The sequence below is a fragment of the Rhinoderma darwinii genome, assembly GCF_050947455.1.
Source record: "Rhinoderma darwinii isolate aRhiDar2 chromosome 1 unlocalized genomic scaffold, aRhiDar2.hap1 SUPER_1_unloc_13, whole genome shotgun sequence".
In the NCBI taxonomy this organism is placed as follows: Eukaryota; Metazoa; Chordata; class Amphibia; order Anura; family Rhinodermatidae; genus Rhinoderma; species Rhinoderma darwinii.
In genome coordinates, this window is record NW_027461649.1 from 361203 (window position 1) to 388442 (window position 27240).

At 44.8% G+C, this 27240-nt stretch overlaps 1 protein-coding gene across 6 annotated transcripts in view; it reads right to left on the reverse strand.

The window, feature by feature from the left end:
• LOC142669038 (oocyte zinc finger protein XlCOF7.1-like) overlaps window positions 1-27240 on the reverse strand; it is a 153442-nt gene that overhangs the window by 123528 nt on the left and 2674 nt on the right. For 5 of the 6 annotated variants that reach the window (XM_075847098.1, XM_075847096.1, XM_075847097.1 and 2 more), the window contains exons 2-5: window positions 10299-10462; window positions 9665-9832; window positions 9457-9580; window positions 7618-7715 (exon numbers count right to left, since the gene is read on the reverse strand). In XM_075847098.1, the coding sequence (XP_075703213.1) occupies window positions 7618-7715; window positions 9457-9580; window positions 9665-9832; window positions 10299-10376 (468 nt within the window). In that variant the 5' untranslated portion in view covers window positions 10377-10462. Of the gene's footprint in view, window positions 1-7617; window positions 7716-8848; window positions 9002-9456; window positions 9581-9664; window positions 9833-10298; window positions 10463-27240 lie in introns of those variants that run through there. The other variant, XM_075847099.1, reaches the window with a different exon arrangement.

The following is a 27240-nucleotide window of genomic DNA, read 5'->3' on the forward strand; positions in this document are numbered from 1 at the left end:
TATGGCTGTGTACTAATATATGCCTGTGTTCTATCAGTGTATAGATATATGCCTGTGTGCTATCAGTATATAGATATATGCCTGTGTGCTATCAGTATATAGATATATACCTGTGTACTATCAGTATATAGATATATGGCTGTGTACTATCAGTATATAGATATATGGCTGTGTACTATCAGTATATAGATATATGCCTGTGTACTATCAGTATATAGATATATGCCTGTGTGCTATCAGTATATAGATATATGCCTGTGTACTATCAGTATATAGATATATACCTGTGTACTATCAGTATATAGATATATGCCTGTGTACTATCAGTATATAGATATATGCCTGTGTACTATCAGTATATAGATATATGCCTGTGTACTATCAGTATATAGATATATGCCTGTGTACTATCAGTATATAGATATATGCCTGTGTATTATCAGTGTATAGATATATGCCTGTGTACTATCAGTATATAGATATATGCCTGTGTGCTATCAGTATATAGATATATGCCTGTGTGCTATCAGTATATAGATATATGCCTGTGTGCTATCAGTATATAGATATATGCCTGTGTACTATCAGTATATAGATATATGCCTGTGTGCTATCAGTATATAGATATATGCCTGTGTACTATCAGTGTATAGATATATGCCTGTGTACTATCAGTATATAGATATATGCCTGTGTACTATCAGTATATAGATATATGGCTGTGTACTATCAGTATATAGATATATGCCTGTGTACTATCAGTATATAGATATATGCCTGTGTACTATCAGTATATAGATATAGGCCTGTGTACTATCAGTGTATAGATATATGCCTGTGTGCTATCAGTGTATAGATATATGCCTGTGTACTGTCAGTATATAGATATATGCCTGTGTACTATCAGTATATAGATATATGCCTGTGTACTATCAGTATATAGATATATGCCTGTGTACTATCAGTATATAGATATATGCCTGTGTACTATCAGTATATAGATATATGCCTGTGTACTATCAGTGTATAGATATAGGCCTGTGTACTATCAGTATATAGATATAGGCCTGTGTACTATCAGTGTATAGATATATGCCTGTGTGCTATCAGTGTATAGATATATGCCTGTGTACTGTCAGTATATAGATATATGCCTGTGTACTATCAGTATATAGATATATGCCTGTGTACTATCAGTATATAGATATATGCCTGTGTACTATCAGTATATAGATATATGCCTGTGTACTATCAGTATATAGATATATGCCTGTGTACTATCAGTATATAGATATAGGCCTGTGTACTATCAGTGTATAGATATATGCCTGTGTGCTATCAGTGTATAGATATATGCCTGTGTACTGTCAGTATATAGATATATGCCTGTGTACTATCAGTATATAGATATATGCCTGTGTACTATCAGTATATAGATATATGCCTGTGTACTATCAGTATATAGATATATGCCTGTGTACTATCAGTATATAGATATATGCCTGTGTACTATCAGTATATAGATGTATGCCTGTGTGCTATCAGTATATAGATATATGCCTGTGTACTATCAGTATATAGATATATGGCTGTGTGCTATCAGTATATAGATATATGCCTGTGTACTATCAGTATATAGATATATGCCTGTGTACTATCAGTGTATAGATATATGCCTGTGTACTATCAGTATATAGATATATGCCTGTGTACTATCAGTATATAGATATATGCCTGTGTGCTATCTGTATATAGATATGTGCCTGTGTGCTATCAGTATATAGATATATGCCTGTGTACTATCAGTATATAGATATATGCCTGTGTGCTATCAGTATATAGATATATGCCTGTGTGCTATCAGTATATAGATTTATGCCTGTGTGCTATCAGTATATAGATATATGCCTGTGTGCTATCAGTATATAGATATATGCCTGTGTACTATCAGTGTATAGATATATGCCTGTGTACTATCAGTATATAGATATATGCCTGTGTACTATCAGTGTATAGATATATGCCTGTGTACTATCAGTATGTAGATATATGCCTGTGTACTATCAGTATATAGATATATGCCTGTGTACTATCAGTATATAGATATATGCCTGTGTATTATCAATGTATAGATATATGCCTGTGTACTATCAGTATATAGATATATGCCTGTGTGCTATCAGTATATAGATATATGCCTGTGTACTATCAGTATATAGATATATGCCTGTGTGCTATCAGTATATAGATATATCCCTGTGTACTATCAGTATATAGATATATGCCTGTGTACTATCAGTATATAGATATATGCCTGTGTACTATCAGTATATAGATATATGCCTGTGTATTATCAGTGTATAGATATATGCCTGTGTACTATCAGTATATAGATATATGCCTGTGTACTATCAGTATATAGATATATGCCTGTGTACTATCAGTATATAGATATATGCCTGTGTACTATTAGTATATAGATATATGCCTGTGTACTATCAGTATATAGATATATGCCTGTGTACTATCAGTATATAGATATATGCCTGTGTGCTATCAGTATATAGATATATGGCTGTGTACTAATATATGCCTGTGTTCTATCAGTATATAGATATATGCCTGTGTACTATCAGTATATAGATATATGCCTGTGTGCTATCAGTATATAGATATATGGCTGTGTACTATCAGTATATAGATATACGCCTGTGTGCTATCAGTGTATAGATATATGCCTGTGTACTATCAGTATATAGATATACGCCTGTGTACTATCAGTATATAGATATACGCCTGTATACTATCAGTATATAGATATACGCCTGTGTACTATCAGTATATAGATATATGCCTGTGTGCTATCAGTGTATAGATATATGCCTGTGTACTATCAGTATATAGATATATGCCTGTGTACTATCAGTGTATAGATATATGCCTGTGTACTATCAGTATATAGATATATGCCTGTGTACTATCAGTATATAGATATATGCCTGTGTGCTATCTGTATATAGATATGTGCCTGTGTGCTATCAGTATATAGATATATGCCTGTGTACTATCAGTATATAGATATATGCCTGTGTGCTATCAGTATATAGATATATGCCTGTGTGCTATCAGTATATAGATTTATGCCTGTGTGCTATCAGTATATAGATATATGCCTGTGTGCTATCAGTATATAGATATATGCCTGTGTACTATCAGTGTATAGATATATGCCTGTGTACTATCAGTATATAGATATATGCCTGTGTACTATCAGTGTATAGATATATGCCTGTGTACTATCAGTATGTAGATATATGCCTGTGTACTATCAGTATATAGATATATGCCTGTGTACTATCAGTATATAGATATATGCCTGTGTATTATCAATGTATAGATATATGCCTGTGTACTATCAGTATATAGATATATGCCTGTGTGCTATCAGTATATAGATATATGCCTGTGTACTATCAGTATATAGATATATGCCTGTGTGCTATCAGTATATAGATATATCCCTGTGTACTATCAGTATATAGATATATGCCTGTGTACTATCAGTATATAGATATATGCCTGTGTACTATCAGTATATAGATATATGCCTGTGTATTATCAGTGTATAGATATATGCCTGTGTACTATCAGTATATAGATATATGCCTGTGTACTATCAGTATATAGATATATGCCTGTGTACTATCAGTATATAGATATATGCCTGTGTACTATTAGTATATAGATATATGCCTGTGTACTATCAGTATATAGATATATGCCTGTGTACTATCAGTATATAGATATATGCCTGTGTGCTATCAGTATATAGATATATGGCTGTGTACTAATATATGCCTGTGTTCTATCAGTATATAGATATATGCCTGTGTACTATCAGTATATAGATATATGCCTGTGTGCTATCAGTATATAGATATATGGCTGTGTACTATCAGTATATAGATATACGCCTGTGTGCTATCAGTGTATAGATATATGCCTGTGTACTATCAGTATATAGATATACGCCTGTGTACTATCAGTATATAGATATACGCCTGTATACTATCAGTATATAGATATACGCCTGTGTACTATCAGTATATAGATATATGCCTGTGTGCTATCAGTGTATAGATATATGCCTGTGTACTATCAGTATATAGATATATGCCTGTGTACTATCAGTATATAGATATATGGCTGTGTACTATCAGTATATAGATATATGGCTGTGTGCTATCAGTGTATAGATATATGCCTGTGTACTATCAGTATATAGATATACGCCTGTGTACTATCAGTATATAGATATACGCCTGTATACTATCAGTATATAGATATACGCCTGTGTACTATCAGTGTATAGATATACGCCTGTGTACTATCAGTGTATAGATATATGCCTGTGTACTATCAGTGTATAGATATATGCCTGTGTACTATCAGTGTATAGATATATGCCTGTGTACTATCAGTATATAGATATATGCCTGTGTACTATCAGTATATAGATATATGCCTGTGTGCTATCAGTATATAGATATATGCCTGTGTACTATCAGTATATAGATATATGCCTGTGTACTATCAGTATATAGATATACGCCTGTGTACTATCAGTATATAGATATACGCCTGTATACTATCAGTATATAGATATACGCCTGTGTACTATCAGTGTATAGATATACGCCTGTGTACTATCAGTGTATAGATATATGCCTGTGTACTATCAGTGTATAGATATATGCCTGTGTACTATCTGTATATAGATATATGCCTGTGTACTATCAGTATATAGATATATGCCTGTGTACTATCAGTGTATAGATATATGCCTGTGTACTATCAGTATATAGATATATGCCTGTGTACTATCAGTATATAGATATATGCCTGTGTACTATCAGTATATAGATATACGCCTGTGTACTATCAGTATATAGATATACGCCTGTATACTATCAGTATATAGATATACGCCTGTGTACTATCAGTGTATAGATATACGCCTGTGTACTATCAGTGTATAGATATATGCCTGTGTACTATCAGTGTATAGATATATGCCTGTGTACTATCTGTATATAGATATATGCCTGTGTACTATCAGTATATAGATATATGCCTGTGTACTATCAGTGTATAGATATATGCCTGTGTACTATCAGTATATAGATATATGCCTGTGTACTATCAGTATATAGATATATGGCTGTGTACTATCAGTATATAGATATATGCCTGTGTACTATCAGTGTATAGATATACGCCTGTGTACTATCAGTGTATAGATATACGCCTGTGTGCTATCAGTGTATAGATATACGCCTGTGTGCTATCAGTGTATAGATATACGCCTGTGTACTATCAGTATATAGATATACGCCTGTGTACTATCAGTATATAGATATACGCCTGTGTACTATCAGTATATAGATATCTGCCTGTGTACTATCAGTATATAGATATCTGCCTGTGTACTATCAGTATATAGATATCTGCCTGTGTGCTATCAGTATATAGATATATGCCTGTGTACTATCAGTATATAGATATATGCATGTGTACTATCAGTGTATAGATATATGCCTGTGTACTATCAGTGTATAGATATATGCCTGTGTACTATCAGTATATAGATATATGCCTGTGTACTATCAGTATATAGATATATGCCTGTGTGCTATCAGTATATAGATATATGCCTGTGTACTATCAGTATATAGATATATGCCTGTGTGCTATCAGTATATAGATATATGCCTGTGTACTATCAGTATATAGATATATGCCTGTGTGCTATCAGTATATAGATATATACCTGTGTGCTATCAGTATATAGATATATGCCTGTGTACTATCAGTATATAGATATATGCCTGTGTACTATCAGTATATAGATATATACCTGTGTACTATCAGTATATAGATATATACCTGTGTACTATCAGTATATAGATATACGCCTGTGTACTATCAGTATATAGATATACGCCTGTGTACTATCAGTGTATAGATATACGCCTGTGTGCTATCAGTATATAGATATACGCCTGTGTACTATCAGTATATAGATATATGGCTGTGTGCTATCAGTATATAGATATATGCCTGTGTACTATCAGTATATAGATATATGCCTGTGAGCTATCAGTATATAGATATATGCCTGTGTACTATCAGTATATAGATATCTGCCTGTGTACTATCAGTGTATAGATATATGCCTGTGTACTATCAGTATATAGATATATGCCTGTGTGCTATCAGTGTATAGATATATGCCTGTGTACTATCAGTATATAGATATATGCCTGTGTACTATCAGTATATAGATATATGGCTGAGTGCTATCAGTATATAGATATATGCCTGTGTACTATCAGTATATAGATATATGCCTGTGTACTATCAGTATATAGATATATGGCTGAGTGCTATCAGTATACAGATATATACCTGTGTACTATCAGTATATAGATATACGCCTGTGTACTATCAGTGTATAGATATACGCCTGTGTGCTATCAGTATATAGATATACGCCTGTGTACTATCAGTATATAGATATATGGCTGTGTGCTATCAGTATATAGATATATGCCTGTGTACTATCAGTATATAGATATATGCCTGTGTGCTATCAGTATATAGATATATGGCTGTGTACTAATATATGCCTGTGTTCTATCAGTGTATAGATATATGCCTGTGTGCTATCAGTATATAGATATATGCCTGTGTGCTATCAGTATATAGATATATACCTGTGTACTATCAGTATATAGATATATGGCTGTGTACTATCAGTATATAGATATATGGCTGTGTACTATCAGTATATAGATATATACCTGTGTACTATCAGTATATAGATATATGCCTGTGTGCTATCAGTATATAGATATATACCTGTGTACTATCAGTATATAGATATATGGCTGTGTACTATCAGTATATAGATATATGGCTGTGTACTATCAGTATATAGATATATGCCTGTGTACTATCAGTATATAGATATATGCCTGTGTGCTATCAGTATATAGATATATGCCTGTGTACTATCAGTATATAGATATATACCTGTGTACTATCAGTATATAGATATATGCCTGTGTACTATCAGTATATAGATATATGCCTGTGTACTATCAGTATATAGATATATGCCTGTGTACTATCAGTATATAGATATATGCCTGTGTACTATCAGTATATATTTCTGTCACTTATTATTGTGAGGCACGAGGCGTGATGATGAATTTAACCTCCATGTACCTCAGTAATAGTAATTAACCCCATCATGTACCTCACACATTAACCCATTATGACTGAGAAACATGATGGGGTTAATTACTATTAATGAGGTACATGGAGGTTACATTCATCATCACGCCTCGCGTCTCACATCAGAAAACGGAAGAACTTTTTTATTATTTTTTTATTACTGCTTGTAAAGTATCGTTTTGATATCGAAATCGCAATACTACACGAAGTATCGGTATCGGAGTCCAAATTCTGGTATCGTGACATCCCTAATGACCGCAGGACCGAAAAGCTCCGCACCCCCTAAATAGATCTGGTATACGGCTCAGCTTCATCTACCTGATGATTCTCTGGGACATTGGGATTTTCCTCTGGACAGTCCTGGGAATACAGAGGACTGGGACATCTCTCTGGTGGATTTCTCCTACTGGATCCATCTGTAGGAAACACACAGTGACTGAATACATGACTACTGTATATCTGGCTATATATCAGACACTTCTCTCTACACTTCTATGTTTACTGATCAGAGCCGGAATTACAATGTTGAGGTCCTCACTACCGGTGTCGATGTTCCTGCACCTTGTAAGCCACAGGCCTAAAGTAGACTGTGCCCTACCAGAGCGAACGGCGGGGCGTAACTGGCTCCCTGCTCCACCATAGTATTTACCTGTATCTGCCCTCTGTGGACGCGGATACACATGAACGTGGCGGGACACAGGACGCCTCTATTTAGTTACCTGCAACCAAAAATGGTCTGGGTGTCACTTGCTTATTAGCCTCTTAAAGGCTGTGTACACCTCTGTAGGCAATATTTTCTATACATATTAATTAACCCCTTCACGACATGGCTATATACTTTCCAACTCCTGATGCCCTGGGCAGGTGTCACATAAATAAATATTGGCAGAATGGAACAGGGTTGTACTTTCCTGTCCGCCGGCTCTCTCCACAAGTGCCGGCACATCTCCCCCTTAGTTTAATCAAACGTATGCCAAACCCCTGCAGATAGCACCTCATCCCCTGTAGATAGCGCCACTGAAGCTCCCTCTAGGAGCGGAATCATTTGCCAGAGCGTTGCCGTCAACTTGGCTGGAAATTGTGCTTCTAGAGGGAGCCCCTGACGTCTCTGTCCATATATGGACAGTGATGTCAGGGACTCCTCTGGGAGTGGAATCCATGGCCTATTTTTGACCTGTTTAAGAGAACCATTTCTCAAATCTGACGTGTCACTTTAAGGGTATGTGCACACGGGGCTGATAAGATGCAGATTTTCTGCAAAGTATTTAATTGCGAGAAAATCTGCAGCGTATTACAGTAGTAGCAATGAGGGTGAGATTTTAACAAATCTCATCTACACGTCGCGCCAAAAATGAGTTTTGGACGTTCCGCCGTGTTTACGCCATGTGGAGACGTATCAGAAGTGGGAATAAGATTTTACTTATCCAAGACATTGTGAGATTGTTTTTTCAGAACACGTTGTACTTTATATTAGAGGTAAATTTAGCTTCATACATTCTGTGTTACAGTTACTAAGGATGAAGAAAGACACAAGTCCATCAAGACCAACCTATAATCCGACCGTGTTGATCCAGAGGAAGATAAAACCCCATGAGGTGGATGACAATTGTCTAATTAGGGGAAAACTCCTCCCCGACTCCAAATCTGGAAATCAGAATAAATCCCTGGATCAGCGTCCCATCTCCAGAATCTAGTGCCCATAACTTGTAATATTAAAGAGAACCTCCGATTATACGGACATTATATAGGAAACTATTATACTGCCGGAGTGTGCCGATAATCGTCTTTCTACATGACTTGTATTACCAGGTTTACTTCTGACTACAGCACGACTGCCCATAGTCCACCCTGCCGGCTGCCCATAACTCTGCATTAGGAGACAGCGCGTCCTGCTCGTCTTCATGGCTCCCGTATCCAGAACGGCCGCCAGCGCTGTACAATGTAATGTGACCTGTAATGCAGAGTTATGAGCAGCCGGCAGCACGAAATGTAGGGATCTAATGTGATGTAAAAGGAGCCGAAATTGTGGAGCTCCTACATTACATGTCATTGTACACACGTGTATATGTGCTGCACATGACGGTATTAAGGCCTCAACATGACCGCCAGTCCAGCCTGTGCCCACAGTAATGGCAATATATATCTGTCTCTTCTCACCTTGTGATGTGCGCGGCCGGTAGTCCTCCATCATGACCTCCTCGTACAGATCCTTGTGTCCTTCTAGATACTCCCACTCCTCCATGGAGAGATAGACAGTGACATCCTGACTCCTTATAGGAACCTGACACACACAATGATACAGTCATTACCCAGACACCTCCAGTGCTGTTACTGGAGAATTTCCCAGCATTCCCAGCAGTGTCACCTCTCCAGTCAGCAGCTCCGTCATCTTGTAGATCAGTTCTAAGATCTTCTTCTCATGTATCCGGGAGTGAGGGGGAGGCTCTGTGATGGGACTACTGCTCCATCCTCCTGACTCATGGATGATGGGAGTCGTACAGTCACCCGATGTCTTCTTCACTATTGTGTACTCCTGTGTATGGAGAGAGACACTTAGACAACTGAACACAGTATTCCCCCCTCAGTAGAAAGAGGGAGATTGTGACCCCGCTGTATAGACCTCTAGTGACCCCACATCTGTAATACTGGAGACCTCACCTACAAAAAGACATTGAGAAAATAGAACGAGGCCAAAACTAAAAAGGAAATAATATTGGGGGGACTAGATGGACCATGTGCTCTCCTCCTGCCGTCATCTCCTATGTTTCTATATAGATGTCATCCTGATCCTCCTGGTTCCTGGTCATTCTCATTGCTCTACAACATTACTATTGCTGCATTGGTGACATGACACATAACTGACCATATTGGTGGCTGACCTTCAGCTTCTTGACGTCACTTGGAAGGTCTGGACGCTGTTATACAGGACACTGGATTCTTCCTATTATGTATTGTCCCTTCCCTATGTGGGACTTGTTCTATAATGTAGAAAAGTTTACCTCTCCGCTCAGCAAGTAGATGATCTCCAAGGTGAAGTCTAATATTCTTCTGCTCATCTCATTCCTGTCCTTGTCCATCCTTGGTGGGTCATTCAGGAGAAGGAACGTTGTGGAGGAGAAGATGAGAAAACTGGAGGAACTGGAGGATCTAGTACTGCAGACGTCTTTATGAAGAAAGGAGAAGATGGAGATCATACAGGGGACATCATGTGTGACATACAGAACCTCACTTATTGATCATTGAGAGAAACATCTTCTCAGAGCCGTCACCACATGGAATAAAGGGGTATTCCCAACACGGACATTTCTCCCCAGGATATGCCAGAAATGTCTGATAGATGCGGCTCCACCTCTGGGTGGCCTTGTTAGGCGGTTTCCGTAGCTCCTATAGAAGTGAATGGAGAGACACAATCTGCTCAGGTCCTCCTGCTATATAATTTGCTGCCAACAGATCAGACTGGTGGTCAATGTGACAGATGCCCTTTATGAATGAATACACCCCTAATATAAGTTTTTACAGATATTAGAAGTTACCTCAGAGATCCTGGATCTTCAGAGACATCTAAAATTCTTAATTATTATAGTATTCCCCTTTTCCTTGTAGATTATTTTACCGGATAGTAACTTTATTCACATCTGAAAGACAGATACTAACCATGGTTAATGGGAACCAGCGGTCACGTGTGAATGTGCAGAAGGTCCCGCCAGTCCTGCGAGCATGTGCGGAAGGTCCCGCCAGTCCTGCGAGCATGTGCGGAAGGTCCCGCCAGACCAGTGGGCAGGAGCGGAAGGTCCCGCCAGACCAGTGGGCAGGCGCGGAAGGTCCCGCCAGACCAGTGGGCAGGCGCGGAAGGTCCCGCCAGACCAGTGCGCAGGCGCGGAAGGTCCCGCCAGACCAGTGCGCAGGCGCGGAAGGTCCCGCCAGACCAGTGTGCATGCGCAGTACGTCCCACCAATACAGTGTGTATGTCCTGGTAGTTTAGTGTGAGGTAGCAGCATGTATTGTGCTGGGTGTGCAGGATCTCTGCATCATCTTATCACTTAGCAGTCACATCTTACACACAGACTTCTGTAAAGCGTGACCTGTCCTCCATCGTCTACATTACTTGGTGCTTTTCCTTTTAAACCTGTTCCCCCACTTCTTCATTATTCTGTGCTCCTTCTAGACCTGTCCTCTGCTTCTACATTACTCTGTGCTCCTCCTTCTAGACCTGTCCTCTGCTTCTACATTACTCTGTGCTCCTCCTTCTAGACCTGTCCTCTGCTTCTACATTACTCTGTGCTCCTCCTTCTAGACCTGTCCTCTGCTTCTACATTACTCTGTGCTCCTCCTTCTAGACCTGTCCTCTGCTTCTACATTACTCTGTGCCTCTCCTTCTAGACCTGTCCTCTGCTTCTACATTACTCTGTGCTCCTCCTTCTTCTAGACCTGTCCTCTGCTTCTACATTACTCTGTGCTCCTCCTTCTAGACCTGTCCTCTGCTTCTACATTACTCTGTGCCTCTCCTTCTAGACCTGTCCTCTGCTTCTACATTACTCTGTGCTCCTCCTTCTTCTAGACCTGTCCTCTGCTTCTACATTGCTCTGTGCTCCTCCTTCTAGACCTGTCCTCTGCTTCTACATTACTCTGTGCTTCTCCTTCTAGACCTGTCCTCTGCTTCTACATTGCTCTGTGCTCCTCCTTCTAGACCTGTCCTCTGCTTCTACATTACTCTGTGCTCCTCCTTCTTCTAGACCTGTCCTCTGCTTCTACATTACTCTGTGCTCCTCCTTCTAGACCTGTCCTCTGCTTCTACATTACTCTGTGCTCCTCCTTCTAGACCTGTCCACCACCTTCGGCACAGTCGATCACACCCTCCTGATACAAATTCTCTAGTCCCTTGACATCACAGACTTGGCCCTCTCCTGGATCTCCTCATACCTTACCAACTAAAGATTTACTATCGCTCCCTCATGGGTCTCAGTGTTCTGGATCCCTTACTTTTCTCCATCTAAATCTTTGGTCAAATTTACCTCTGGTCAGGGGCGTAGCTAGAGGCTCATGGGCCCCGATGCAAAAATTCTTACTGGGCCCCCCCCCCCCGCAAACTTCTCATGGCCGACGGTCCGCTTTCAGCTGCATCGCTGGGTCTCCTAAGTGACCCAACAATGCAGCACTAGCAGCCGGGGCGTCACTAAGGCTGGGTTCACACACACTATTTACGGACGTAATTCGGGCGTTTTAGCATTGAATTACGTCCGAAAATGCGGCTCAAAAGCGTCGGCAAACATCTGCCCACTCATTTGAATGGGTCTTACGATGTTCTGTGCCGACGGTCATTTTTTTTTACGCGCCGCTGTCAAAAGGCGGCGCGTAAAAAAGTGCCTGTCACTTCTTCAGACGTAAATGGAGCCGTTTTCCATGGACTCCATGGAAAACCAGCTTCAATTACTTCCGTAATGGACGCAGCAAAAGACGCCTGCACATGCCATTACGGCTGAAATTACGGTGCTGTTTTCTCCTGAAAACAGCACAGTAATTTCAGCCGTAACGGACGCTGCCGTGTGAACATACCCTCAGGGCTTAAAATGTCCGGGAAATAGCCCCAATACATATGTGTCCGCCCCCAAAAAAAGTGTGTATATGAGACAGCATAGCATATCTATAGCACTACGACCCTATAAACTATGGATAGGATTAGATACAGTGGCTGAGCAGACAGTATCACACATGATAGGATTAGATACAGTGGCTCAGAAGGCAGTATCACACATGATAGGATTAGATACACAGCTCAGCAGACAGTATCACACATGATAGGATTAGATACAGTGGCCCAGCAGACAGTATCACACATGATAGGATTAGATACAGTGGCTCAGCAGACAGTACCACACATGATAGGATTAGATACAGTGGCTCAGCAGACAGTATCACACATGATAGGATTAGATACAGTGGCTCAGCAGACAGTACCACACATGATAGGATTAGATACAGTGGCTCAGCAGACAGTATCACACATGATAGGATTAGATACAGTGGCTCAGCAGACAGTATCACACATGATCGGATTAGATATAGGGCCCAGCAGACAGTATCATACATGATTGGATTAGATACACAGCTCAGCAGACTGTATCACACATGATAGGATTAGATACAGGGCCCAGCTCGCTGACATTGCGGCTCCAGCGCTGGACCCAGGATAGGTAAGAATAATAATTTTGTTTCTTTATGTGTTACTGATTATTTTTGTGTGTTTGTTTTTTTTTTACAGGTTCGGTTGTTGGACTTCGGATACGAGGACTTCAATGACGGCGTTTCTTTTATTCTCAATAAAATGGTTAATGAGGGTTGTGTTTTTTTATTTCAATAAAATATTTTTTCTATGTGCTTGTATCTTTTTAAACTTTATTATCACCGCCTTAGTAATGGCCGCTGGCTGATTGACAATCTCCATTACTAAGGCGAGGCTTAATGTTAGCCAGTGCAGAGGCTACACTAACCTCCATTATTACCCCGGTACCCACCGCCACCAGGGGTACTGGGAAGAGCCGGGTACAAACCAGTACCCGACCATCTGTAGTGACGGGCAGGCACCGGGGTGGCCGCAGGCTGGTAGTATTAGGCTTGGGAAGGCCAAAAACAGTGGCCCTTCCCACCCTTGTAATGCTGCCTGCTGCTGCTGTGTTGTATCTGGCTGGTTATGAAAATTGGGGGGGACCCGACATCGTTCTTTCCAATAATTTTTTTTAATTTATTTTTTTAAATTACGTGGGGTCCCCCCCATTTTCATAACCAGCCAGATACAATAAAGCAGCAGCAGGCAGCATTACCAGGATGGGAAGGGCCACTGTTTTTGGCCTTTCCCCTCCTGATAATACCAGCCTGCGGCCACCCCAGTGGCCGACCATCACTGCAGATGGTCAGGTACTGGATCGTACCCGGCTCTTCCCAGCACCCCTGGTGGCGGTGGGTACCGGGGTAATAAAGGGGGTTAGTGTTAGCCTCTGCAGCAGCTAACACTAAGTCCCGCCTTAGCAATGGACGCTGTCAATCAGCCGGCGGCCATTACTAAGGCGGTAGTAATATAGTTTAAAAAAAAAACACAAAGACATAGAAAAAATATTTTATTGAAATAAAAAAAAAAACACACACAACTCTCATTAACCATTTTATTAATAAAAAAAAAAGCTGTCATCGAAGTAGTCCTGGAATCCGCCGTAGTCCAACGACCGAACCTGTAAGAAAACACACAAAAAATGATTAGTAACACATGTGTTAGGGTATGTGCACACACACTAATTACGTCCGTAATTGACAGACGTATTTCGGCCGCAAGTACCGGACCGAACACAGTGCAGGGAGCCGGGCTCCTAGCGTCGTACTTATGTACGACGCTAGGAGTCCCTGCCTCGCTGCCGGACAACTGTCCCGTACTGAAAACATGTTTACAGTATGGGACAGTTGTCCTGCAGCGAGCCAGGGACTCCTAGCGTCGTACATAACTATAATGCTAGGAGCCCGGCTCACTGCACTGTGTTCGGTACTTGCGGCCGAAATACGTCCGTCAATTACGGACGTAATTAGTGTCTGTGCACATACCCTAAGGCTTAGATACAGGGCCCATGTGTGATACTGTCTGGGGGACCCTGTATCTAAGCCTACCACAAGGTAGGCTTAGTTACAGGGTCCAGCAGACAGTAATCTTATACAGTATAAGATTACTGTGTGCTGGGGCCCTGTATCTAAACCTACAGTGTGGTAGGCTTAGATACAGGGCCCAGCAGACAGGATCACGCATGGGCCATGTATCTAAGCCTACCATGTGATTGGCTTAGATACAGGGCCCAGCAGACAGGATCACACAATCTGTGATCCTGTCTCATGGGCCCCCTAAGCCTGCTACATCGTAGGCTTAGGGGTTGTGCAGTCCCTAAACATTGATGGCCTATCCACAGGATAGGCCATCAATAGCTGATGTGTCTCCCGGGTCCCGCCAATCATCTGTTTTGAAGGGGCCGCAGCACTCGTACGAGAGCTGCTTCCCCTTCATTTCACTACTCGCCCACACTGTGAATCGCCGACACCGTTTCACAGTGTGACCGGAATGAAGTGACAGGAATGAAGGGGAGCAGCTCTCGTACGAGTGCTGCGGCCCCTTCAAAACAGCTGATAGGCGGGTCCCGGGAGTCAGACCCCGCCAGTCAGGGCTAACCTTACCTTCCTCTTCGGCCGCGGCGGGAGTTCTGTAGTCTCGATGCTGTGCGCGGCGGCATAGCGCTGTGACGTCATGCGCTGCGCACAGCGCTTGACGTCAGGACCTCCGCTGCGATCCGGAACCAGGAAGGTAAGTAAAGTATGTTACTATAGTAACAGGGGCCCGCGGCCCGAGTTACTATAGTAACTTTTTATTGATGTGGTGCGGGGGGCCGTGGGCCCCCTGGCTTCGGGGCCCGGTCGCAATTGCGACCGCTGCGACCCCTATAGCTACGCCAGTGCCTCTGGTCTTGATGTTACCTCCCTGTTATCTAGAGTGTCTAACAGTTATCTCCTCTTTCACCTCCCACTTCCTTAAGATTAACATGGAGAAAACGGAATCATCTTTTCCCCATTTCACTCAACCCCCTTACCAGAACTATCAAATCACAGTTAATGGCTCCACACATTTCCCGGTCTCACAGGTCCGCTGCATTGGGATAACCCTTAATTTCAAATAGCACAGCCAAGCGCTTACCACTTCTTGCTGTCTCCACCTCAAAAACCTCTTGAAGTCAGTCTTTCCTCGAACAGACAAACATGCCAGTATATATGCCCTCATCATCTACTGTCTAGACTACTCCAACATCCTTCTCTGTGGCTTCCCATCTAACACTATTGCACCCCTCCTACCCATACTCAACTCAGCTGCAAGGATAAATCTACCTTGTCCCCTCATTCCACCTCTGCGGTCACTGGCCACCCATTGCCTACTAAATTAAGTTATACATATTAAAAATGACATGCAAGGATGTCAACAAACCATCCCCTCCATACATCTCTGCCCTAATCTCCTGATACCTTCCCACACATAATCTCCGGTCCTCACAAGACCTTCTTTGTTCTCATTTTATCTGTTCCTCACATCATCATCTAGATTTCTCCCGTGCTTCCCCCACATTCTGACCTCTTTAGCCCAACTCATCAGATCTCTCCCACTATCCAAACCTTCACTAGTAACCTGAACACCCCCTCTTCAGAAAAGCTTACACCCTAAAATAACCGGCTGCCACTACTCCACCGGATGACCAGCTTCTACCCTCACCTACTGTCTCCTCTTGTAGTGTCTATGCGGGCAGGGTCTCTCCTATTGTAGAGTGCAGTCTATGTGGGCAAGGTCTCTCCTTCTCTTGTAGAGTGTAGTCTATGTGGGCAGGTTCCCTCCTTCTCTTGTAGAGTGCAGTCTACGCGGGCAGGGTCTCTCCTCTTGTATAGTGCAGTCTATGTGGGAAGGTTCTCTCCTTCTCTTGTAGAGTGCAGTCTATGTGGGCAGGGTCTCTCCTCTTGTAGAGTGCAGTCTACACGGGCAGGATCTCTCCTTCTCTTGTAGAGTGCAGTCTACACGGGCAGGATCTCTCCTTCTCTTGTAGAGTGCAGTCTATGTGGGCAGGGTCTCTCCTTCTCTTGTAGAGTGTAGTCTATGTGGGCAGGATCTCTCCTTCTCTTGTAGAGTGCAGTCTACACGGGCAGGATCTCTCCTTCTCTTGTAGAGTGCAGTCTATGTGGGCAGGGTCTCTCCTTCTCTTGTAGAGTGTAGTCTATGTGGGCAGGATCTCTCCTTCTCTTGTAGAGTGCAGTCTACACGGGCAGGGTCTCTCCTTCTCTTGTAGAGTGCAGTCTACACGGGCAGGGTCTCTCCTTCTCTTGTAGAATGTAGTCTACACGGGCAGGGTCTCTCCTTCTCTTGTAGAGTGTAGTCTATGTGGGCAGGATCTCTCCTTCTCTTGTAGAGTGCAGTCTACACGGGCAGGGTCTCTCCTTCTCTTGTAGAGTATAGTCTACGAGGGCAGGGTCTCTCCTTCTCTTGTAGAGTGTAGTCTATGTGGGCAGGATCTCTCCTTCTCTTGTAGAGTGCAGTCTATGTGGGCAGGGTCTCTCCTTCTCTTGTAGAGTGCAGTCTACGCGGGCAGGGTCTCTCCTCTTGTAAAGTGCAGTCTATGTGGGCAGGGTCTCTCCTTCTCTTGTAGAGTGCAGTCTACGCGGGCAAGGTCTCTCTCCTATTGTAAAGTACAGTCTACGCGGGTAGGGTCTCTCCTTCTCTTGTAGCGTGCAGTCTATGTGGCCAGGGTCTCTCCTTCTCTTGTAGAGTGCAGTCTACGCGGGCAGGGTCTCTCCTTCTCTTGTAGAGTGCAGTCTACGCGGGCAGGGTCTCTCCTTCTCTTGTAGAGTGCAGTATACGCGGGTAGGGTCTCTCCTTCTCTTGTAGAGTGCAGTCTATGTGGGCAGGGTCTCTCCTTCTCTTGTAGAGTGCAGGCTACGCGGGCAGGGTCTCTCCTTCTCTTGTAGAGTGCAGTCTACACGGGCAGGGTCTCTCCTTCTCTTGTAGAGTGCAGTCTATGTGGGCAGGGTCTCTCCTTCTCTTGTAGAGTGCAGGCTACGCGGGCAGGGTCTCTCCTTCTCTTGTAGAGTGCAGTCTACACGGGCAGGGTCTCTCCTTCTCTTGTAGAGTGCAGTCTACGAGGGCAGGGTCTCTCTCCCTCTGGACCAGTCTGTCATTCATTAATGTTTGTCTCTTCTTATGTACTTAACCCCTTGGACACGCAGCCAATTCAAATTTTTCCTCCCTCCTTCCAAAAGCCAGAACTTTTTTGTTTTTCCGTTGGCATAGCCGTATGAGAACATGTCTTGTGCTGGACGTGAAGTAATGTTAAAAGGGGTTTTCCACGATCAGACAACGGATGACCTCCACTGGATAGGTCATCAGTATATGATGGTGGGGGTCCGACACCCGGACCCCGAACAGATCAGCTGCTCCGGCTGCCGGATGTTTTGAACGGTATGCAGTAGTTGGAGCCGGAAGCAAATGGCTCCGACCACTGCACAGCGGCCGTTCTGCAGAACTAAATGCTCTGCTCCTATTCACTTTAACACAGCAGCACGACCGCTCTATTCCGTGACCGGAGCATCTGCTTTCAGCATGGACTTCTGGTGCCCGGAGGCAGCTGGAGCAGATGATCGGTGCGGAGTCCGGGTGTCGGACCCCCACAGATCATATACTGATGACCTATCTGGTGAAGGTCATCAGTTGTCCGATCGTGGAAAACCCCTTTATTGTCCCCTATAATGTGCTGGGAAAGAGGAAACAATTGTGGGCTGGAATAGAGGAAAACGCAGTGAATCCTATTGATTTTTAGGTTTAGTTTTTGCGGCGTTCACCATGCGGTGAAAATGACTTGTTACCTTTATTCTCCGGGTCAATACGATTACGACGACACCAAATTTTGAGATTTATCTTCGACAAGGAAAGAAAAATTTGTTCAAAAAAGAAAACAGTTTTGCGTCGCTATTATGTGAGACAGAACGTTTTATATTTCCGGTGATTGCGCGGTGTGAGGAGTTTTATATTTCCGGTGATTGCGCGGTGTGAGGGGTTTTATATTTCCGGTGATTGCGCGGTGTGAGGGGTTTTATATTTCCGGTGATTGCGCGGTGTGAGGGGGTTTATATTTCCGGTGATTGCGCGGTGTGAGGGGGTTTATATTTCCGGTGATTGCGCGGTGTGAGGGGGTTTATATTTCCGGTGATTGCGCGGTGTGAGGGGTTTTATATTTCCGGTGATTGCGCGGTGTGAGGGGTTTTATATTTCCGGTGATTGCGCGGTGTGAGGGGGTTTATATTTCCGGTGATTGCGCGGTGTGAGGGGGTTTATATTTCCGGTGATTGCGCGGTGTGAGGGGGTTTATATTTCCGGTGATTGCGCGGTGTGAGGGGTTTTATATTTCCGGTGATTGCGCGGTGTGAGGGGGTTTATATTTCCGGTGATTGCGCGGTGTGGGGGGGTTTATATTTCCGGTGATTGCGCGGTGTTAGGGGTTTTATATTTCCGGTGATTGCGCGGTGTGAGGGGTTTTATATTTCCGGTGATTGTGCAGTGTGAGGGGGTTTATATTTCCTGTGACTGCGGGGTGTGAGGGGTTTATATTTCCGGTGATTGCGCGGTGTGACGGGTTTATATTTACGGTGATTGCGCGGTGAGAGGGGTTTTATATTTCCGGTGATTGCGCGGTGTAAGGGGTTTATATTTCCGGTGATTGCTCGGTGTGAGGGGTTTATATTTCCGGTGATTGCGCGGTGTGAAAGGTTTATATTTCCGGTGATTGCGCGGTGTGAGGGTTTTATATTTCCGGTAATTGCGCGGTGTGAGGGGTTTATATTTCCGGTGATTGCGCGGTGTGAGGGGTTTTATATTTCCGGTGATTGCGCGGTGTGGGGGGGTTATATATTTCCGGTGATTGCGCGGTGTGGGGGGTTTTATATTTCCGGTGATTGCGCGGTGTGGGGGGTTTTATATTTCCGGTGATTGCGCGGTGTGAGGGGTGTCATATTTCCGGTGATTGCGCGGTGTGAGGGGTCATATTTCCGGTGATTGCGCTGTGTGAGGGGTTTTATATTTCCGGTGATTGCGCGGTGTGAGGGGTTTATATTTCCGGTGATTGCGCGGTGTGAGTGGTTTATAATTCCGGTGATTGCGCGGTGTGAGGGAGTTTTATATTTCCGGTGATTACGCGGTGTTGGGGAGGTTTATATTTCCGGTGATTGCGCGGTGTGAGGGGTTTTATATTTCCGGTGATTGAGCGGTGTGAGGAGTTTATATTTCCGGTGATTGCGCGGTGTGAGGGGTTTATATTTCCGGTGATTGCGCGGTGTGAGGTGTTTTATATTTCCGGTGATTGCGCGGTGTGGGTGGTTTATATTTCCGGTGATTGCGCTGTGTGAGGAGTTTTATATTTCCGGTGATTGCGCGGTGTGGGGGGGTTTATATTTCCGGTGATTGCACGGTGTGGAGGGTTTTATATTTCCGGTGATTGCGCGGTGTGGGGGGTTTTATATTTCCGGTGATTGCGCGGTGTGAGGGGTTTATATTTCCGGTGATTGCGCGGTGTGAGTGGTTTATAATTCCGGTGATAGCGCGTTGTGAGGGAGTTTTATATTTCCGGTGATTACGCGGTGTTGGGGAGGTTTATATTTCCGGTGATTGCACGGTGTGGGGGGGTTTTATATTTCCGGTAATTGCACGGTGTGAGGGGTTTTATATTTCCGGTGATTGCGCGGTGTGAGGGGTTTATATTTCCGGTGATTGCGCGGTGTGAGGGGTTTTATATTTCCGGTGATTGCGCGGTGTGAGGGGTTTTATATTTCCGGTGATTGCGCGCTGTGAGGAGTTTTATATTTCCGGTGATTGCGCGGTGTGGGGGGTTTATATTTCCGGTGATTGCGCGGTGTGAGGGGTTTTATATTTCCGGTGATTGCGCGGTGTGAGCGGTTTTATATTTCCGGTGATTGCGCGGTGTGAGCGGTTTATATTTCCGGTGATTGTGCGGTGTGGGGGGGTTTATATTTCCGGTGATTGTGCGGTGTGGGGGGGTTTATATTTCCGGTGATTGCGCGGTGTGAGGGGTTTTATATTTCCGGTGATTGCGCGGTGTGAGGGGTTTTATAATTCCGGTGATTACGCGGTGTGAGGGGGTTATATTTCCGGTGATTGCGCGGTGTGAGGGGTGTTATATTTCCGGTGATTGCGCGGTGTGGGGGGTTTTATATTTCTGGTGATTGCGCGGTGTGTGGGGGGTTTTATATTTCCGGTGATTGCGCGATGTGGGGGGTTTATATTTCCGGTGATTGCGCGGTGTGAGGGGGTTTATGTTTCCGGTGATTGCGCGGTGTGAAGGTTTTATATTTCCGGTGATTGCGCGTTGTGAGGGGTTATATTTCCGGTGATTGCGCGGTGTGAGGGGTTTTATATTTCCGGTGATTGCGCGGTGTGGAGGGTTTTATATTTCCGGTGATTGCGCGGTGTGAGGGGTTTATATTTCTGGTGATTGCGCGGTGTGAGGGGTTTTATATTTCCTGTGATTGCGCGGTGTGTGTGGTGTCATATTTCCGGTGATTGCGCGGTGTGAGGGGTCATATTTCCGGTGATTGCGCTGTGTGAGGGGTTTTATATTTCCGGTGATTGCGCGGTGTGAGGGGTTTATATTTCCGGTGATTGCGCGGTGTGAGGGGTTTAGATTTCCGGTGATTGCGCGGTGTGAGGGGTTTTATATTTCCGGTGATTGCGCGGTGTGGGTGGTTTATATTTCCGGTGATTGCGCGGTGTGAGGAGTTTTATATTTCTGGTGATTGCGCGGTGTGAGGGGTTTATATTTCCGGTGATTGCACGGTGTGGGGGGGTTTTATATTTCCGGTGATTGCGCGGTGTGGGGGGTTTATATTTCCGGTGATTGCGCGGTGTGAGGGGGTTATATTTCCGGTGATTGCGCGGTGTGAGGGGTGTTATATTTCCGGTGATTGCGCGGTGTGGGGGGGTTTTATATTTCTGGTGATTGCGCGGTGTGTGGGGGGTTTTATATTTCCGGTGATTGCGCGGTGTGGGGGGTTTATATTTCCGGTGATTGCGCGGTGTGAGGGGGTTTATGTTTCCAGTGATTGCGTGGTGTGAAGGTTTTATATTTCCGGTGATTGCGCGTTGTGAGGGGTTATATTTCCGGTGATTGCGCGGTGTGAGGGGTTTTATATTTCCGGTGATTGCGCGGTGTGGGGGTTTTATATTTCCGGTGATTGCGCGGTGTGGAGGGTTTTATATTTCCGGTGATTGCGCGGTGTGAGGGGTTTATATTTCTGGTGATTGCGCGGTGTGAGGGGTTTTATATTTCCTGTGATTGCGCGGTGTGTGTGGTTTTATATTTCCGGTGATTGCGCGGTGTGAGGGGTTTTATATTTCCTGTGATTGCGGTGTGTGTGTGGTTTTATATTTCCGGTGATTGCGCGGTGTGAGGGGTTTATATTTCCGGTGATTGCGCGGTGTTGGGGGGTTTATATTTCCGGTGATTGCGCGGTCTGAGCGGTTAATATTTCCGGTGATTGCGCAGTGTGGGGGGGGTTTATATTTCCGGTGATTGCGCGGTGTGGGGGGTTTTATATTTCCGGTGATTGCGCAGTGTGAGGGGGTTATATTTCCGGTGTTTGCGCAGTGTGAGGGGGTTTATATTTCCGGTGATTGCGCGGTGTGAGGGGTTTTATATTTCCGGTGATTGCGCGGTGTGGGGGGTTTATATTTCCGGTGATTGCGCGGTGTGAGGGGTTTTATATTTCCGGTGATTGCGCGGTGTGAGGGGGTTTATATTTCCGGTGATTGCGCGGTGTGAGGGGTTTTATATTTCCGGTGATTGCGCGGTGTGAAGGGTTTTATATTTCCGGTGATTGCGCGGTGTGAGGGGTTTTATATTTCCAGTGATTGCGCGGTGTGAGGGGTTTTATATTTCCGGTGATTGCGCGGTGTGAGGGGTTTTATATTTCCGGTAATTGCACGGTGTGTTGTGTTTTATATTTCCGGTGATTGCGCGGTGTGAGGGGTTTTATATTTCCGGTGATTGCGCTGTGTGAGGGGGTTTTATATTTCCGGTGATTGCGCGGTGTGGGTGGTTTTATATTTCCGGTGATTGCGCGGTGTGAGGGGTTTTATATTTCCGGTAATTGCACGGTGTGTTGTGTTTTATATTTCCGGTGATTGCGCGGTGTGAGGGGTTTTATATTTCCGGTGATTGCGCTGTGTGAGGGGGTTTTATATTTCCAGTGATTGCGCGGTGTGAGGGGTTTTATATTTCCGGTGATTGCGCGGTGTGGGTGGTTTATATTTCCGGTGATTGCGCGGTGTGAGGGGTTTTATATTTCCGGTGATTGCGCGGTGTGAGGGGTTTTATATTTCCGGTGATTGCGCTGTGTGAGGGGGTTTATATTTCCGGTGATTGCGCGGTGTGCGGGGGTTATATTTCCGGTGATTGCGCGGTGTGAGGGGTTTTATATTTCCGGTGATTGCGCGGTGTGAGGGGTTTATATTTCCGGTGATTGCACGGTGTGTTGTGTTTTATATTTCCGGTGATTGCGCGGTGTGAGGGGTTTTATATTTCCGGTGATTGCGCTGTGTGAGGGGTTTTATATTTCCGGTAATTGCACGGTGTGTTGTGTTTTATATTTCCGGTGATTGCGCGGTGTGAGGGGTTTTATATTTCCGGTGATTGCGCTGTGTGAGGGGGTTTTATATTTCCGGTGATTGCGTGGTGTGAGGGGGTTTTATATTTCCGGTGATTGCGCGGTGTGTGGGGTTTATATTTCCGGTGATTGCGCGGTGTGAGGGGTTTTATATTTCCGGTGATTGCGCGGTGTGAGGGAGTTTATATTTCCGGTGATTGCGCGGTGTGAGGGGTTTATATTTCCGGTGATTGCGCGGTGTGAGGGAGTTTATATTTCCGGTGATTGCGCGGTGTGAGGGGTTTATATTTCCGGTGATTGCGCGGTGTGAGGGGTTTATATTTCCGGTGATTGCGCGGAGTGAGGGGTTTATATTTACTTTGATTGCGCGGTGTGAGTGGATTATATTTCCGGTGATTGCGCGGTGTGAGGGGTTTTATATTTTCGGTGATTGCGCGGTGTGAGGGGGTTTATATTTCCGGTGATTGTGGGGTGTGAGTGGTTTTATATTTCTGGTGATTGCGCGGTGTGAGGGGTTTTATATTTCCGGTGATTGTGCGGTGTGGGGGGTTTATATTTCCGGTGATTGCGCGGTGTGAGGGGTTTATATTTCCGGTGATTGCGGGGTGTGGGGGGTTTTATATTTGCGGTGATTGCGCGGTGTGAGGGGTTTTATATTTCCGGTGATTGCGGGGTGTGGGGGGGTTATATTTCCGGTGATTGCGCGGTGTGAGGGGTTTATATTTCCGGTGATTGCGGGGTGTGGGGGGGTTATATTTCCGGTGATTGCGCGGTGTGAGAGGTTTTATATTTCCGGTGATTGCGCGGTGTGAGGGGTTTATATTTCCAGTGATTGCGCGGTGTGAGGGGTTTTATATTTCTGGTGATTGCGCGGTGTGAGGGGTTTTATATTTCCGGTGATTGCACGGTGTGAGGGGTTTTATATTTCCGGTGATTGCGCGGTGTGAGGGGTTTTATATTTCCGGTGATTGCGCGGTGTGGGGGTTTTATATTTCCGGTGATTGCGCGGTGTGGGGGGTTTATATTTCCGGTGATTGCGCGGTGTGAGGGGTTTTATATTTCCGGTGATTGCGGTGTGTGTGGGGGGGGGGGGTTTATAGTTCCGGTGATTGCGCGGTGTGAGGGGTTTTATATTTCCGGTGATTGCGGGGTGTGGGGGGGGGTTTATATTTCCGGTGATTGCGCGGTGTGAGGGGTTTATATTTCCGGTGATTGTGCGGTGTGGGGGGGGGTTTATATTTCCGGTGATTGCGCGGTGTGAGGGGTTTATATTTCCGGTGATTGTGCGGTGTGAGGGGGTTTTATATTTCCGGTGATTGCGCGGTGTGAGGGGTTTATATTTCCGGTGATTGTGCGGTGTGGGGGGTTTATATTTCCGGTGATTGCGCGGTGTGCGGGGTTTATATTTCCGGTGATTGCGCGGTGTGAGGGGGTTATATTTCCGGTGATTCCGCGGTGTGAGGGGTGTTATATTTCCGGTGATTGCGCGGTGTGGGGGGTTTTATATTTCCGGTGATTGCGCGGTGTGAGGGGTTTTATATTTCCTGTGATTGCGCGGTGTGAGGGGGTTTATATTTCCGGTGATTGCGCGGTGTGTGTGGTTTTATATTTCCGGTGATTGCGCGGTGTGAGGGGTTTATATTTCCGGTGATTGCGCGGTGTGACGGGTTTATATTTCCGGTGATTGCGCGGTGTGAGGGGGGTTATATTTCCGGTGATTGCGCGGTGTGAGGGGTTTATATTTCCGGTGATTCCGCGGTGTGAGGGGTGTTATATTTCCGGTGATTGCGCGGTGTGAGGGGTTTTATATTTCCGGTGATTGCGCGGTGTGAGGGGTTTTATATTTCCGGTGATTGCGCGGTGTGAGGGGTTTTATATTTCCGGTGATTGCGCGGTGTGAGGGGTTTTATATTTCCGGTGATTGCGCGGTGTGAGGGGTTTTATATTTCCGGTGATTGCGCGGTGTGAGGGGTTTTATATTTCCGGTGATTGCGCGGTGTGAGGGGTTTATATTTCCGGTGATTGCGCGGTGTGGGGGGTTTTATATCTCCGGTGTTTGCGCGGTGTGAGGGGTTTATATTTCAGGTGATTGCGCGGTGTGAAGGGTTTATATTTCTGGTGATTGCGGGGTGTGAGGGGTTTATATTTCCGGTGATTGCGCGGTGTGGAGGGGTTTATATTTCCGGTGATTGCGCGGTGTGAGGGTTTTATATTTCCGGTGATTGCGCGGTGTGAGGGTTTTATATTTCCGGTGATTGCGCGGTGTGAGGGGTTTATATTTCCGGTGATTGTGCGGTGTGAGGGGGTTTATATTTCCGGTGATTGCACGGTGCGAGGGGTTTTATATTTTCGGTGATTGCGCGGTGTGGGGGGTTTTATATTTCCGGTGATTGCGCGGTGTGAGGGGTTTATATTTCCGGTGATTGCGCGGTGTGAGGGGTTTATATTTCCGGTGATTGCGCGGTGTGAGGGGTTTATATTTCCGGTGATTGCGCGGTGTGAGGGGTTTATATTTCCGGTGATTGCGCGGTGTGAGGGGGTTTATATTTCCGGTGATTGTGCGGTGTGAGGGGGTTTATATTTCCGGTGATTGTGCGGTGTGAGGGGTTTATATTTCCAGTGATTGCGCGGTGTGGGGGGGTTTTATATTTCCGGTGATTGTGCGGTGTGAGGGGTTTATATTTCCGGTGATTGCGCGGTGTGAGGGGTTTATATTTCCAGTGATTGCGCGGTGTGGGGGGGTTTTATATTTCCGGTGATTGTGCGGTGTGAGGGGGTTTATATTTCCGGTGATTGTGCGGTGTGAGGGGTTTATATTTCCAGTGATTGCGCGGTGTGGGGGGGTTTTATATTTCCGGTGATTGTGCGGTGTGAGGGGTTTATATTTCCGGTGATTGCGCGGTGTGAGGGGTTTTTATATTTCCGGTGATTGCGCGGTGTGAGGGGTTTATATTTCCGGTGATTGCGCGGTGTGAGGGGTTTATATTTCCGGTGATTGTGCGGTGTGAGGGGGTTTATATTTCCGGTGATTGCGCGGTGTGAGGGGTTTTATATTTCCGGTGATTGCGCGGTGGGAGGGGGTTTATATTTCCGGTGATTGCGCGGTGTGAGGGGTTTTATATTTCCGGTGATTGCGCGGTGTGGGGGGGTTTATATTTCCGGTGATTGCGCGGTGTGAGGGGTTTTATATTTCCGGTGATTGCGAGGTGTGAGGGGGTTTTATATTTCCGGTGATTGCGCGGTGTGGGGGGTTTTATATTTCCGGTGATTGCGCGGTGTGAGGGGTTTTATATTTCCAGTGATTGCGCGGTGTGGGGGGTTTATATTTCCGGTGATTGCGCGGTGTGAGGGGTTTTATATTTCCGGTGATTGCGCGGTGTGAGGGGTTTATATTTCCGGTGATTGCGCGGTGTGAGGGGTTTATATTTCCGGTGATTGCGAGGTGTGAGGGGGTTTATATTTCCGGTGATTGCGCGGTGTGAGGGGTTTATATTTCCGGTGATTGCGCGGTGTGGGGGGTTTTATATTTCCGGTGATTGCGCGGTGTGAGGGGTTTATATTTCCGGTGATTGCGCGGTGTGAGGGGTTTATATTTCCGGTGATTGCGCGGTGTGGGGGGTTTTATATTTCCGGTGATTGCGCGGTGTGAGGGGTTTATATTTCCGGTGATTGCGAGGTGTGAGGGGTTTATATTTCCGGTGATTGCGCGGT